The following is a 16,457-nucleotide window of genomic DNA, read 5'->3' as shown; positions in this document are numbered from 1 at the left end:
TGGCGCCTCGCTGACAGATATTTGTAGAGCTGCGGGCTGGGCGACCCCCAACACGTTCGTTAGATTCTATAGCCTTCGTGTGGAGTCAGTATCCTCCTGTGTTCTCACCTCAAACGTGTAGAGGCGCTGAGAGGTCCCGGAGAGATCCCAATTCGTCGGTCACCGACGTGACATCTCCGTTCCCTCCTTCAGGGAACGAGGGTTACATACGTAACCAAGACGTTTCTACAACTTTCACTTAGGAGCAAAAATCTGCCTTTAAAAAAAGAAACAAAAAATTGAAATTTATCATGATAATTATCGATATCGACTAATATAAAAACAATTTATCATGATAATTATTTTGGCCAAATCACCTAGCCCTATTTGACAGTGATTTCTGTGTGGGCTGTGATTTTATACATCACTACACTGTTGGCAGTGGACAACATTTTACAGAAATGTTTCTAATGTGACTTCTTTACAGTGTGGACACTTTATATTTGCTTGATTGGTTTTCTTGATTTTCTGAACTGATAAAGTTGGCTGGCGCCTGAGCTCTGGTAAGGTTTGCAATTTAGCTTAGTTTACAAAAGTGAACCGCTATGATGACGTGTAATTTGCATTTTTGCATGTTTCTGGTTGCAATTATTATACAATGATGGATTGTTTCCATATAAATTCTTCTCTTCGTAGAGCAGCTCATATCTGCGGCAGGCAGAATCGAGTGCTGTGTGAAGTTGTGGCAGTGAATCCGAAGGGACAAATACTTCAATAACACAGTGAAACAGGCGTTTTCTCCTCCTGAGTCTTTACCTAGTTATTGTGGTAAACAGTGCTCACAGCGGACTCACATTGATAACGGAAATGTACCAGGGTTAAGATCCAAATAATACAGTTTTAAAAGAAAAGAAACGGGTGGAATCGGACCTAGCAATCGAACCAAGAGTGAAAACGACCTAATAGTTGCAGCATATTAAATGTCAGCATATCCTTTCAGAGTCTTTTCCTTTAGTTTCAGTCCTTTGAGTTTAATTAATACTTAATAATTAGTACTGTGTCTAAATTTTCAGAGTTGTAGAGATGCCCGAGACAATGCACAAAGTGACATCTAAATTAAGCTAACAAAACTGCCTTTTCACACAATTCTTATTTTAGCCAAGCATATCTATGGCCTTTGAGTGATGAACCCTTCGAATGTGTGAGGTTAACAGGTCTAGGGAGAGTCAGGCCCTCTTTATCCAGTTTAAAAATGCGATTTGCCTTCCAGGCACTGATGCGCGGGCTGGCGGGTGAAAAGGTTAATTTCATTGTCCTGCTGGATTAAACAATTTTCGGATTTAATGGGGAGAGAGGACAAAAGGAAGCAAATGAAAACTTGACTTTTGGTGACCTTTAATGGATTTGGGAGCCGGAGCCAGCCGCAGGACTGGGCCAACACTTCCAAAACGGCACCCACGGGTGGATTATTTTAAACTGGGCCTGCTTTTTATATTTATAACTCTTTAATGTGTGTTATTCATGAAGGCAGGTTAGGTACTGTAACATCATGATCAACTGGAAGAATTGCAAAACTTAATTTATGGCTCTGATAAGAGGAGAGTTTTTGGAAAAGTTTAAGTTGAATTTACTGGTTATCTTTCATGGCTTCTGTGTTTAAAGGGGTCCTATTATGCTCTTTTACAAAGTCTTGATTTTGTTTTGGGGGTGTACTAGAACATGCTCTCATGCTTGGTGGTTCGAAAAACACATTATTTTTCACATAATTTACATTATTACAATACCTTTCTCCCCAGCCTGGCACAAACGGCTCGATTAGTTTCGGGTTTGATGAAGGCCCGTCTTCCGAAAAATGAAATGTGTGTGATTGGTTAGCTGTCCCTGTGCGTTGTGATTGGCGAACAGCTTAGATGGTGTTTCAGTACTGCCCCGCCCCTTGCCAAAGCAGCAAGTTCCATCTTCACCGGTATAGTTTAGGATGCCGTCAATATTGCCATATCAATTTGAGCCAGATTCAGACCCCGAGAATATTGAACAAGAGAATCGCGCAGTACCTTTGCACGCACGGATATTGCCAGACATATTAGAGTGGTAACAGTTTTTTTTTTTTGGGGGGGCTAAATCACGATTTAGATACGATGTCAACAACTGCTTAAACGCACTTCTTCTTCATCGTTGTCTTGTCTAATACATTCAACCAAGTGTTCTAACCACGACCTTGCCCCTCCCCACCCCCCAACCATTAGAATTTCCGTAGGTGGGAAATCTTCCATATGCACCTAAACAGATGTCATATGTGTAAGTGCTTCCAAAACCTCCTTCGGGAAGGATGGGTCTTCTGCAACATTCCTGTTCCAAGTGGAACGGGTACGTGTTTCCAGTGTTATCCAATCTCACTGACTAGGTAGTGCTATGACAACAGTGACTGGTCTTCTTGTTGCGAGCAATCACGATTTAGATACGATGTCAACAACTGCTTAAACGCACTTCTTCTTCATCGTTGTCTTGTCTAATACATTCAACCAAGTGTTCTAACCACGACCTTGCCCCTCCCCACCCCCCAACCATTAGAATTTCCGTAGGTGGGATTTATTTTAATGATATTCTAATGGGCCGCTTTGTGATATCACAAAACCCGGAAAACAAACGCTGTAGTCCAAACGAGCCGTTCGTTGTAGTTCTTGAAAAGGGATTTTTAAAAAACAAAATATCTCGCTTTGGAGTGGACTTTGAGATTTGTAACTTTGTTGATCTTTTTTATGCCCAAACATACACACTACACACTGACTAAAATTGAAAAAGTGAAAAAGCATAATAGGACCTCTTTAAGAGATTGGTGGATCTAATATGATGAAAGAAGAAACAAAAACGGTGATTCTTTGTCATTTATTTGTTTGAACTGTGATTGAGTTCATTTTAACAGCAGGGGAGATGAAATGATACTTCATGATACGGATCTTGTTTGAACTTATTTCTATTCTCAGATATTCTCAAACAACACAGTGGCAAGAAGTTCAGTTTGTAATAATTCATAGCTGTGCTCGTGTCTGCTATCCCAGTTGGGTTCTGTCTTGGGCAGGGAAGTTCTGCATTGTGAGTAATTTTCTTTTGTCCTGAAGGGCCACACAGAAGTCAACACAATATCCCACTGCGGCCATCATCTTGAAAATTTAAAATGTTGGAATTATTTATGCCGGCAAAAACACTGATGGTTCTGAACATCCTCTTAATGAGGGGCAGTTAGAAGTTCAAAGTATTAGAACCGAAGGATAAACATTTCATGAATCAACAGGCAATTAGAAACGAATGAAGATATTAAACGTACAATCCCAGAGTGTGAGTGCTCAACACAGATAAGAACGCAAAATGTTTTTTGTGTCTCTCAAAGCTCAGTTGGTCGAGGATGAATTACTGTGGCTGACCTAATTTTCCCAAAGTATCTGAATCCGACTGTTGAATTGTGTTAATATGCTGAGCGATTAAGTAATTGCTCAGTTTCCATTGTTGCCTAATAATAGAAGTAAGAATTAAAATCTTCTCGTCTTCAGTGTAGGACATTGTTTTGCCAAGATATGTCTGTTTTAATATGTTAGCAAGGAAAAAACAATGCTGCATGCAAATGATAGGAGAGTATAGTTCAGTAAGAGTGGATTTTTATTTAATTTTAAATATTTAATATAAAATACATTGATTTTTTTTATTAAAAAAAACATTCTGTTCACATTTTATGTTTTTCATGTGTATGTTTTGATGTGTACATTTATTTGTATAATTTAAAACAATTAATTGTAGTTTATTTTTAATTAGACAAAATAGTATACCATTATAACTATATTTTTTATGTACTGAATAATATATATTTTTTTAAATAGATTTTATTAATAATAATTTTGGCTATTTATTGACCATAACATACAAATAATTATTTGCTAAATTATTGTTTATTATTATTTCTATACTATTATAGTATTTGTTAATATATTTAATTAGCTTATAATTTATGTTTTAATTTTAGTTTAAGTTTTAGTAATTTTGTTATGCTCGTTTTTGTTTTTATTTAGGTTACATTTTTAAGCTTTAGTGCTTATTGTATTTCAGTCAGTTTTAGTTGTTCTATGTTTTCCATTAAAAATATAAAATTTATTTTTTATTTCACCTTTATTTCAGTTAACAAAAACCTTAAACCACATAAACACATTGCATTACACCAAATACACAAAATAATGTTCTTTTTAGCAACGTCATATGACCCCTTTAACAATAACAACACCACTATGGACATTTTTGTTTAATTTTGTGCTATCTGAAATCCTGAAGCAAAACCGCTTGAGAACGACTGGTGTAAGTAATGCCACACTTACTCAAATCTTGTGGTGCTCAGATGTGCCCATGATGATAGTCATAGCAGTCATTCAGTGTAATATTTTGTGTAATGGGGCTTTGCTATCAATGTATATCAGTGTCTGAATCTGGGAGGACTTGCATTAGCCCAGAGCAGACAGCTGTAGTATTGATGGTTCTGTGTGGCTGCTATACTGTCAAACCATCATCGTCTTTGCCTGGAGAGCTGTCCAACCCTTATATTTTATCCGCACATGCTGCTGTATAACACAATGAATATCAATAAGCTATCTGAGCATAACCTGTTCGCGTAGATGGGTAGATATGATTTGTTATTCAAATTAAATGCTTTGATTTAATTGTGTTCATAAGCATGCCATGAAAACAAGCTTAGAAATGATGATTGATTTTGATAGGACCTCATTAGAGCGATAACGATTAGGGTCATTATAACCTTGTGTTGTGGTGATTGAGCAGCAGTGTTATGTTTCATTGGACTGGCATCGCTCTTCGATATCATGATACATGAGGTCCAGTGATTTCATTAGGCCAGAAAAGATGGATGGATGGTTGAAATATTGTGGATTAAATATTGTATTATTTCAAATGACACACTATTTTCCTAATTAATGCTGTTCAGTTGCTTTGACACAATCAGCAGTGTTATGTTTCATTGGACAATAAAGGTGACTTGACTTGACTTGACATGAGGTCCAGTGATTTCATTAGGCCAGAAAAGATGGATGGATGGTTGAAATATTGTGGATTAAATATTGTATTATTTCAAATAATTTTGTCGGTTTCTCAGGATCCATCTATCAAAAAAAATAATAATTTGAAATATAATTCTTATAATTCTTTTTTTCTTGTCGCTGACGACATACAAGACCTTCAGACTGTGCTATCTTTGTGTCCTTCGTCATGTGGTCTGTTACTCTGGAGTTTTTTTTTGAACACTGACCAGAGTCACTGGAGGCCACAAAACGATTGCTGTGCAGCATTTTTCTCAGACATCTGTTCCATGGCCACTCCTGTGGGGAGGCACTGCCACGGCTTTGAAGTGTTGGAGCTGTGATGTTAGATTTGTGCTTGTCTCACACTTTGTGGAGGGAGTCCAAAGTCTGCTCACTTTAAAAAGTCCCCAGTACGCTGAACTTTTTTTCTTCTTCATTTTTTTTTTTAACTGCTGTCTTGTTGAGAACTGATCTGACTCTCCTGACTTTCTTTTGATGATCTGGAGTATTCTGGTTTATCATAGTGTAAAACCTGTTCTCTGGCTTTCAATATTAAGATGGCATTTCATTTGCATTGAAGGTGTTACTTATTAATTTTACTTATTAAAGTTCAGAACTCTTCAAAACAGTGGGTGCATTAGGTGTAACAGAAAGCGAACGTCAGGCCGGGTCCAAAATTAACATTCACCAAGCACCAAATTCAAGGTAAAATTGGCTGAATAAAACTGCAGGAACTGCACCGCTGAATTGTAAGAACTGCAGTTTGACACTTGCTGGTTAAAGTAATTCAGACTATTCAAAACAAAGATCAAGCTGATTCTGCTCAATGTGTTAAAGGAATAGTTCACCTAAAAATGAAAATATGCCTGAAAACCTACTCACTCTCAGGCCATCGAAAATGTAGATGAGTTTAAGGTCACACTTTATTTCAAGGTCCAATTCTCGCTATTAACAAACCATTAACTATAACTTTTGCCTCAATAAACTCCGAATTTGTTGCTTATTAAATGTTAGTAAGGTAGTTGTGAAGTTTAGGTATTGGGTAGGATTAGGGATGTAGATTATTGTCATGCAGAATATATGCTTTATAAGTACTACTAAACAGCCAATATGTTATTAATAGGCATGTTAATAAGCAACTAATTATTAGTCAGAATTGGTCCCTATACTAAAGTGTTACCGAGTTTATTTCTTCATTGGAACAGATTTGGAGAAATTTAGCATTAAGTTGTTTGCTCACCAGTGAATAGGTGCCATCATGGTGAAGAGTTATTATGGATTATTGATGGATTTGATTCTTACAAACATGCAGCTTTTCGCTTTACAAGATGTTAATTGATGGACTGGAGACGTGTGGATTATTTGTGGATTATTGTAATGTTTTTATCAGCTGTTTTGGACTCTCATTCTGACGGCACCCATTCACTGCAGATGATCCATTGGTAAGCAAGTGATGTAATGATAATTTTCTCTAAATGTGTTCTGATGAAGAAACAAACTCATCTATATCTTGGTTGGCCTAGGCTTTCCTTTTTCCTTTAAAGTTACATTTGCTACTGAAAAATTAATAAATGTTATTTATTAAGGAAGAGTTTTCTACATGTTTACAAATGTTGAAAATACCTTTGATTATCTGTTTTATTTCTAGTTTAAAGTGTCTGAACCCGTTTTGTCTTTTGGCTGGTGGTTAACCAGAGCTAACTTAAGATCTGTAATCAAAGGCATAGCAGAAATTGCATCTGTATAGCTGTCTACTGAAAACATTGAATGGAATGCAGCATTTCTGCTGTTGGTAATAAGATGGAGATTTTTTTCCCTTAAAATTAATTTCTGTCAAGAATAAACAGGTCATGTCTTCTAGCCAACTGTCTGCCAAAGGTTTCAGGTTTCCTATTGTGACTTTCAAGCTGTTTCAGTGGAGTGCAGTGGTATCAGTTCTGTTTGAACATTCATAGGGGTGATGTTTGTTTGTTGTCGTTGTTTCTGTAGAGTGCAAGAGGGTTCCAGAGTAAAAATCTCATTCATTTTCTTCATAGAGAAATTTATTTTTAACGTCTAAACCTTTCAAGGCTGATCTACCATGAGCTCTGAGATTAAGCCGTGTTATATGCTTCTGTTTGAACCACAAGTCAGTGTGAAAAATCATAGCAATAAACATAAAATATTTAGTTTTAATTGAGTCTGTCTTCCTATCTCAAACTACACTACTGTTCAAAATGTTGTGGTTGGTAGAATTTTTTTTTTTTAAACAAATCATATTCATTTACTTTATCAAAGATACAGTAAAAACAGTAATATCGTGAAAGATTATTACAAGTTAACAAACATGTTAATATGCTAATTAGTGCTCAATAAATATTTTTTATAGTAGATGTTGAAAACAGTTGTGCTGCTTAATGTTTTTGTGGAAAATGTAATTTTTTTTAGGATGAGATAGAAATATTTTGTATCAATTGAAATTTCTTTACTGTCACTGTAATGCATCCTTGTTGAAAAAAAGTATTAATTTCTTACAAACAAACAAAAAAGACCACAAACGCAAACTTTTGAACGGTAATGTACATATTATATATTTATTTATAAATCTGTTTATTTATATTTATTAAAACCATATATATATATATAGTCAGTAATGTAACATTTTTACCATTGTATTTGATTTGATTGCATCATTATACCATTAGTTCTTTGACTCATAAAATATGTACACAATTTTTTCTTGTTTTTATTTGTAATACTTCTGGAACCACAGCTGCTGAGAGAGTGTGTGTGGTCACTCCTGTACTCTATTATTAATTTAATTATCTATTTTTCCTTCTATAACAGAATAATGGCTTGTCATACCACTAACAAATTAAAGCAATCATAAGTACAGTAATGTGAGATCAATAAGGTTCATTTTGTCCTGTTAGGCATTGCTAACAGCAATTTAGTGCAAAGTATAGGTGCATTTGTGGCATTGTGGATCTTCTCATTCCCTCTTGCATTGCCTCATTTGCCTACTTGCTTAATTTGCCTATTACTGTATTATATTAACCTGCCACTATTACAGCACTATTTCAAAACCAACACTCGCTGAACCATTATAATGAACCACCCATGACCCTCTTAGGCTGTTTTATTATCCCACTGTACTTATAAATGAGGAATATATGCACAATTTTCAGATAACAACAGTATATATGTGACTGCTTAATTAGTCAATTATTTTACCAAGCGGTGGGTTTTCAGCTGAACTTGCAGTTAGCAATGCTAATGATTAGTAGAATCAAAACAAACATATCTGGGAACGTACTATAAATTAATGTAAAGTGTATTGTTTATTTTATGACCAAGTATTACTTGCAACCTGGCACTAGTTTATCCTCGCAGTCCAGACAGGTGAGCTAAAGCGCTAACTGCCATGTCAGCGGTTCGCCGCATTCATTGACGTATGAGTCTGCTAGCAGCTTGCATAGAATGCTACAAATTGAGTTTTGAAATCTGCCATCCTCGTAGTCGGGAATAGGCAGTTGTTGAGGTAACAGAGATGACCAATAATAAAAAAGCACACCCGGAATTCCTCACAATTATTATTAGGGCCAACTACACAGCTTTTTGACATTCCCAGAGACATGTCAATGCCATCCACTCCTAACATCAACACAGTGGTCTCCTCAACAGCTCTTGACACAGTTTTCATTGTGTGTGACCATTTTGTTGAGTAATGGGATCAGAACCAGTTCTCTGTCCAGAAAGCTTTCTGGCATCTGTCTGAGAGCGAGGCTGCCGGCACCTTTAGTCCAATAAGGACCATAGCTTTTCTGACAAAGCCTTTTTCTCAAAGATAAACTTGTGAATTATTAAACAAGGGCTTGGGTTAGGGGATGCCTGAGGTAATCTGCCAGTCACAAATGTGAATATTAGAGCTCTCCATCACATACAGAGAACCTTCTGCTATTGAGTCTGGGTATATACAGAATGGTGAATGCTTGTTTACTTCCTAAAAAAAGGCAGATTTTAGTTGTATAAATGTGATGGTGATCTATGCCTGTCCTTAAAATGTTTACAGCTGATCTGTCAATTGTGTTTTATGCTATATACAATTAAAAATAAATCATAAACATAGAATATCTTTTTTTAATCTTTAATCTAAAAGTGTTTGCCTATATCATTGTTATAATGCCCATTTTGCTTATGTGAAAGAGATTGTTTCAGTCATTGCTCTAAATTATTAGGGAGCTATCTAACATTTGGTATGTTATGAAAATATATAGGCTAATATAAATGCCTGAAATATGCAGTTCAGTTGCTTGCTATGTATTGAAACTGCTAAGTTTGGGAGTGGTTTTGATTTATTCATTAAAGGGCAGACTTAGTCATTTGTTCAAGAAACACACTGGTTGTGCTGTGTGTTTTTAATTAACTTAAAAGAATGAGTTCATAAGAATCATTTGTTCATGAATCAGACTACACCGGTCACGTTGAATGTTATTGCTTGCATCACTTGGGCATACTGTAGTTAAGCATTCATACTGTAGATGGGTTTAGAGTGTAGCCCATGTTCCAAACAACAAGACAGCTATTGTTCTGTCAGTACAAGGGGGATTTTTTTTGTTGTTGTTGGAAGTTTGAGATGTCAAGTTTTTCACTGCCTCTTTCAAAATTTCAACTTCTAACTCTGTCTCTCTTTTTTGTCCCCCACAGGAATGAAAGTGAGGGCTTGCATGTCGCAAATGTCAGGTAGGTTAGGAGAGGACACTCTCTCTGAGGATCTTGGCTCTTCTGCTGTCATCATAAAGCTCATAGTAGATGCTCTGAGAACTGCATTTCTCATTGCCATGTCAAATTATGCAATGCACGTTATTTAGTAGACTAGATACATGTAATTTCCATGACTGAGTCATGCATGTTTGTTGACATTTTCTGCATCCTGTCTCAGATGCACATTGACTTCTTGGACGGACATCCTCATTGTCCCCATTACAGATTTGTATCAGTTTCTGTTATTGGGGATTTGTAGAAAAACCTGCCAGTGAAGAGGTTTTTTTTTTTTTTTTATACTTTTTCTAGGTCTGATTTTTGGATTATGTGGATTATTTTTAAGCTTTTAAATTTACGTTCAAGGGCATTGTGTAATCATGGTCGTACCTTTGAAAGCTTTCGCTTTTTTTGTTTGTCCGATTTGATTCAAAGCCTTGAATGGAGAGTTTATCTAGGCAAAATATCACCTTAGGCATTTAGTCATTTATTCCCCATATGGCATGGCCAGGTTTGTATACACTACCTTCTAAAATAGCTTGTGGCAGTGATGTATAATTTAGAAAAAGTTTTCATGTTGTTAGTGTGTGTGCTATAGTTAGTAGCAGTTTTATTCATCTTATTAAATTTGAATGAATGTGTCCTATTGACAATAATACGATAGATTAGTACCAAAACCACTTCGCATTCAAAGCGAAATTGTAACGACTAGACCAACAAATAATTGATTTTATTTGATGATTGAGTCATCATGTATGTGTTTATTAATTTATTTGCTGAAATCTAAAGACAGACAGTGGATGAAGATATTACATTATGTGTGTCACAGGTTCATTTGAGCATTTTGTTTGTCAGCAAGACATTAAATATTAATTCGTTTTCTTGTTTTACTTTATTTGGAAATGAACAAGCACTCAACTACAAACCTGAATTCTTTGTCAATATTTCACAAACTATTTACTAAAATAGTAATAATATTATTTGTCCATCATCTAATTATTATTCATAGGCTAAGCACGTCTGTGAAGCACTTTTTAAAGTGAAGGCCATAAATGTCACACATACTGTACTGTAAAACATCAAACCCTAAACTTTGAAACCTTTTCATCATCTTGAGATTGCTGAGTTATTGCTCAAGTGCCAAGTGGCAAAAATAAGACATGTTTGTACTATCTGTCTACTTGGCTCTTCAGTAAGACATCGTGAACATTTTTTCCATTAATTTTGAGCCGTGGGTCTCTACATCATTGTGATAGATTCTCTTAAAGGACGGGTCTTCAGAGCACCTGTGAAGCAGGTCTTTATTAATAACATTCGTGGGCACCGTTTTATTGCAGTTCAAGTCGAACAGAAAGACGACTGCTGCTGTATCCATTCGGTTGAACATTTACGGCTGTATCAACACTAGGTTATTAACAGACTTAATTAGATCCTCTCTCAACGATGCAGTGTTATATGTGAATCAATGTACCTCAACACTTCCTTCCAGCTTGGAGTGGCATTAGATTAGATGGAGCAACGAAATCCTCAGGGACTCTCCCATACATCCAGCAGGTCCTCCTCAACACTCGTAGCGGTTTGTGAGCCACTGAAACGGTCTTGTTCGGAGTTTGCTGTTGATCCCAGATTTCATCAGCCAGGGAAGTTTGAATTGAGCACTGGAGAGGAAATTGTTGCAAAAGAAGCTCAAATTGCTTATCAAAGCGAGAGGCTGTCCCTAAGGAGCGCTTCTTGAGGAACATTGGACTTGTGCAACAACATTAAACACGATAACACACAACAAAAGTTGTTGTCGGTAATTTGCAAATTATCTGGCTGCAGATGGATGACACTTATTAGTTTTAGGGTGAAGTGCTGTAAGGGATCGAGGGTGAATAATCATAATCGGGGAAGATCGCTGTGTATTTTCTGTTAGGCGAGCAAACCAGGCGGTTTTCTAGACAGAGGAAAGCCTTATTGTCTTAGCCTTTAGCCTGTATGAAAACCAAAGGCCCTGTGTTGACAGTCTCTTGGCTTAGTGTTCTTCCCCCGGATCTGTCTTATTAACATGGAAAACTTGATAAGATTGTTGAATTGGAAAAGCAAGTCAGATATGAATCTAAAGTTAAAACTCTTTCCTGTGTTGGTGTGAATGAACCAGATGTATGATTTGGCTGTATAAGACCTTGGGAAGAAATGTTAGAGTGTTGTGTTTTAATGGACCAATATATCAGCTGGTCTTTGGTCTTTTTGAACAAAGATGATTTGCATCAGCTGATAAACATGTTTGCTTGGCTGATTTAACAGTGTTGCCTCCCCCTTGTGTATGGCTCTTTGAAATCCATTATATTTTTTCCATTAAAATTTTTCTGGATTTAGTTTTTTCTGTTTTAATTTTTCTACAGTCTGTTTTAATGGTTAAATTAAATTGTATTAATCAAAAAGCATGTTTAATTAATTGAAATCATGAAACTTGCATAATTTAACAGCAATTTATAAAAAATTTCTTAACGAAAATTTACCAAATTCAGTTTTCCAGTAGTTTTTTGGATTCTATTTTAATGGTTTCATTAAATTTTAATAATCAAAACATTTCTAAATAAACGATTTTATTAAAACTAATTTAGTATTATTTTATTTATTCATTTATTTTTTTTCAGAAATGCTGTGTTGTGTGTTTACATTTTTCTGGTAAATAAATTCTGGTAAATAATTTTCTGGTAAATATTCCTTGAAAATAATGTTTTAATAATAATTTTATTAGTAGTAGTAGTTCTATTATTACATTTAGTAATACATTTTTGTCACAGTTTCTTCAAGTTAAATCAAACTTTTATTTTGACAGGTCACTGTGAAGACCTTTGAGTTTCTGTTTGTATATGATATGACAATAAACAACAATAAATGACAATGTGTTCATGTACTCATATATTGAGTTGGCAGAGGCTGAAAACACCGCAAGCATCACACGCGCTTCAGTATGTGTGTAGTAAACGAAACCGTGTGTCTGTGCCATTCATTCACATATAGACACGCAGAACATGCAGGATTCATATTTAAATAGTATTTTTGCGGCTTAATATTCACAGACACTAGACCATATCACGTTTTGATTAAAGTGTACTCACCTACTTTTGATTTATTCATCCAAAAGTTGGCAAATTCCGTGACATTCCACGTTATACAGTAAATTCTGTTTTTATGACCGGATTCTGCGTTTTCCGCATCACGGAAATCATACAGTAAATATTGAGGCGGACAAAGTAATACATATTTTTTATATATTATTTTAAAAACTAAAATGAAATAAAAATTTTAAGACAAAATGGGAAAAAAAGAAAAAAAATTTAAACATATTGTAATGTACTGTATATAGCCTACTAACTTTCAAAAGTTTGAGGAACATTTTTGTTTTTATTTTTAAAAGAAGTCTCTTACATTGGGTGCGACAGGTGTGTTTTTAGAGTTTTGACTGTGGAGGTCTCATGAAAAATATTGATCTGCATTATATTTCACAGAAGCCACTCTTAGTTTTAAACAACTGTTTTATCCCTAGAAATGGGGACAAACACTTGGAGAAAGCAGAGACTGTGGGAATTTTCACTTACAGTAAAGTTCTCCTCTTTGATATCAAAGCTTCGAGCCAAACTCAATTGAGTGAACAGGCATATCGCTCATATCTCGCCCTTATCTAGACGTTTTTAAGTCCCGCCTCAGTCAGACTTTGATGTTGAGACTGATAAATGGATGCTGGCAGTCGAGTCAGATATCAGTGTTATTTCAGCCACTGTTTTAATGTCGTCAAACTCTCTCATCATTTTCAAACCGCAGACAACATGTTGAGCCTTTCTAGGACAAAATGACAGTTTGAGATGCAGTGGAGGATGTTATCCTTGGATTGTTGTGTGAGTGAATGATGATTCACGAGGTAACTTTTTGATGTTGCTTAGGCACTTTCCCATTGAGAATGGGTAACAAATTTCTATCTGGATATTTTAGATTGGTCGTGGGCCCTGTGTCTCACCTGGTTGCTAGCGTTGACGGCAACATTGCCCAAAGTTGCCCAGTGTATCATCAGCCTGAGAGTCTGTTTCTCTGCTGAAAATATTTAAATAAATAAATAAATGAATTTATATTTATTTATTTATAATTTATTAAAATCAATTTATTTTTAAATTCAGTTTTATTTTCAGGTAGCATCATACGTTATGAATTATTTATTTATTTATTTAAATCTGCTCATCCAAAATATTTTTTATGAATGCTATTTTATTTTCAAGTAGAATCATGTAGTCTTCATGTAGTTATTTATTATGAAAATTTGTAATTTATTAATAGATATTTTTTATTTATATTTTATTCCCACTGTTTCGGGTAGCAACAGTATTTTTATTATTTAGTATTTTTATGAGTATTATTAATTTATTAATACATTTTTATTAATTTCATTTTTTAATTATTTTATTTACTGTACATTACTTTTTTTTTTTTTTTTAAGTTACATATTTTTAAAGGAGCTCATCCAAAACACCGTTACAAAATCTATTGTTGTTTTTTCAGGTATTATACACTTTGTTTTTTATTATGAATATTATTAATTAATTATAGAAAATTATTATGAAATTAAATATGTATACATATGGCATTTTTTTAATTTCCAGTGCTGCTAGGTATAAATTCAGAATAAAAAAGATAAATAAAAAAAAAAAAAACTGAAAATGTATTAATATTTCAAGCTTTCACTTCTCACATTTCACATATATGTAGTAATGACTGAAATACTTCTAAGGAGAAAACACCCTTCACACAAACAAAACTAAACTTCATATTAGTCTTTAATCATTTTGAAAGCACAATTTATTGTGGATAACTTAAGATATAACACTTTCTCATAAAACTTACGAAGTGTAGTCTGTTTGACAAATCGTTTCAATTTCAGTGACTCAAACCATCATCAGAGCAGAGTGAAATGTCACCTCTTGCAGTTTGCTTTATTCACCTTACTACAAACCAATATATGTCACTGCTGCCAGGCTTTGCAAGTGGCATACATCAGCATGACATCAGCACACCTCTGCTTTCCACCGAGCAGCCCTGTACAATACACATTGTTCCTTCTAGACAAGGACGTGTGTGTGTGAGCGAGTATAGCCGCAGGGAGGTTTTTAGGCCTGGTCCCTCAGAGCATTTGCCCTCTCTCATTTTCACCTCGGTCTTTACAGTCACCTTCCTGCTTTCTCTCTCACTCTGTATGTGTCTGCTCATTGATTTGGGGCCTGTAATAGGCTGCTCCATTGAAGCCTATCCACTCCGGGTGCGTGTATGTGTGTGTGCGTGCGCGTGCGCGTGTCACACAGCTGTTGGCAGGCTCTGTTCCAGCGCTCTGATGCTCACGCTAACAGTGCAGAGTAAGACTGCTTTCTGCTGACACGCTGTTCTGTACTCGGCCTGTGGCTTTGCCAAGGTTAAGTAGGCAGGGCCGGCCACACACTGGTTGCTTGCAGATACTGGGAAACAAAAATGTGTGGCTGTGTCGCTGACCTGAGAAAATGCTTCTCTTTCAAGTATCCGGAAGAAGGAGGGTATCAAGGCATGTCAGAATCCAGTATTTGGGTCACATCCTGTCATCCATGCCTCCTTTTGATTGATTTTTGAAGGCAGACAAAAAAATTGCCTTTAAAAAGTAGAGTAATATTTTCATGTAGTGTAAAATAGACACTTTTTATTGTAATACATTATGAATATTATTATTGTATTTATAAAATTATTCATAAATATTAATATGTATTTATCTGCAATACAGTTTAAAAGTTGAATTGATTTTTTTATGATTTAAAAAATATATATATTTTTTTTTTATTATTTTTTTTTATTTAATATTTTTCAATTTATCTAAAAAAAGTCTCTCATACTCACCAATTAAGGCTGCATTTATTTAAAAAAACAGTATTTTAAATAAATAATACAGTAATATTATTGCTATTTAAAACAACTGCTTTCTATTTGAATACATTTTAAAATGTACTTTATTACTTTTATGGAAAAGCCGGATTTTAGAGCCATTACGTCATTAAATTTCATATTATTATTAATGTTGAAAACAGTTGTGCTACTTAATATTTTTGAGAAAACATGATACCTTTTTTCAGCATGAATAGAAAGTTCAAAACAACAGCGTTTATTTGAAATAGAAATCTTTTGTATAACATTATAAATGTCTTTACTGCAACTTTTAATCAATTAATTTGATTCTTGCTAAAGAGAATTATTATTATTAATAATTATTATTATTATTATTAATTATTACTGTTAATTTTTATTGAGTGATATTGCATTCATTTTATCTAAAATTAAGGAGGTCAAAATTTCAGGGAAAATTTTTTTATTCTATTTTAAATGGTTTAATTGTGCTAATCACTGCTATTTTATTCTATTTTACACCTACTCTTTTAATAAGATCTTTTAGTGTTTGTACAGTAACACTATAAAAGCAAATTACTTAATTTAGGAAACAACATTTTGTCTATATATATATATATATATATATATATATAGTCAGGTTTTGGACTTTAATCCCAGTTTTTTCTCGGGTCTCCGTGGTGTTGTGATTCATCATATTCACGCAGCAGCGGTGATGAGAGAACGTGCTTGAGAAACAGTTTAGAGAGGAGAAATCAATCTACA

The 16,457-nt window shown here is 34.7% G+C and overlaps 1 protein-coding gene across 1 annotated transcript in view; it reads left to right on the top strand.

Moving 5' to 3' along the window:
* Positions 1–16,457, top strand: part of LOC107727750 (IQ motif and SEC7 domain-containing protein 1-like) — a 179,252-nt gene that overhangs the window by 36,874 nt on the left and 125,921 nt on the right. The window contains exon 2 of the mRNA XM_016537709.1: positions 9,741–9,776. Within this exon, the coding sequence (XP_016393195.1) occupies positions 9,741–9,776 (36 nt within the window). The remainder of the gene's footprint in view (positions 1–9,740; positions 9,777–16,457) is intronic.

Source organism: Sinocyclocheilus rhinocerous, unplaced genomic scaffold, assembly GCF_001515625.1.
Source record: "Sinocyclocheilus rhinocerous isolate Xijiao unplaced genomic scaffold, SAMN03320098_v1.1 scaffold576, whole genome shotgun sequence".
NCBI lineage: Eukaryota > Metazoa > Chordata > Actinopteri > Cypriniformes > Cyprinidae > Sinocyclocheilus > Sinocyclocheilus rhinocerous.
The sequence above is the reverse complement of the archived record's forward strand: the minus strand, read 5'-3'. Positions and strand labels throughout refer to the sequence as shown.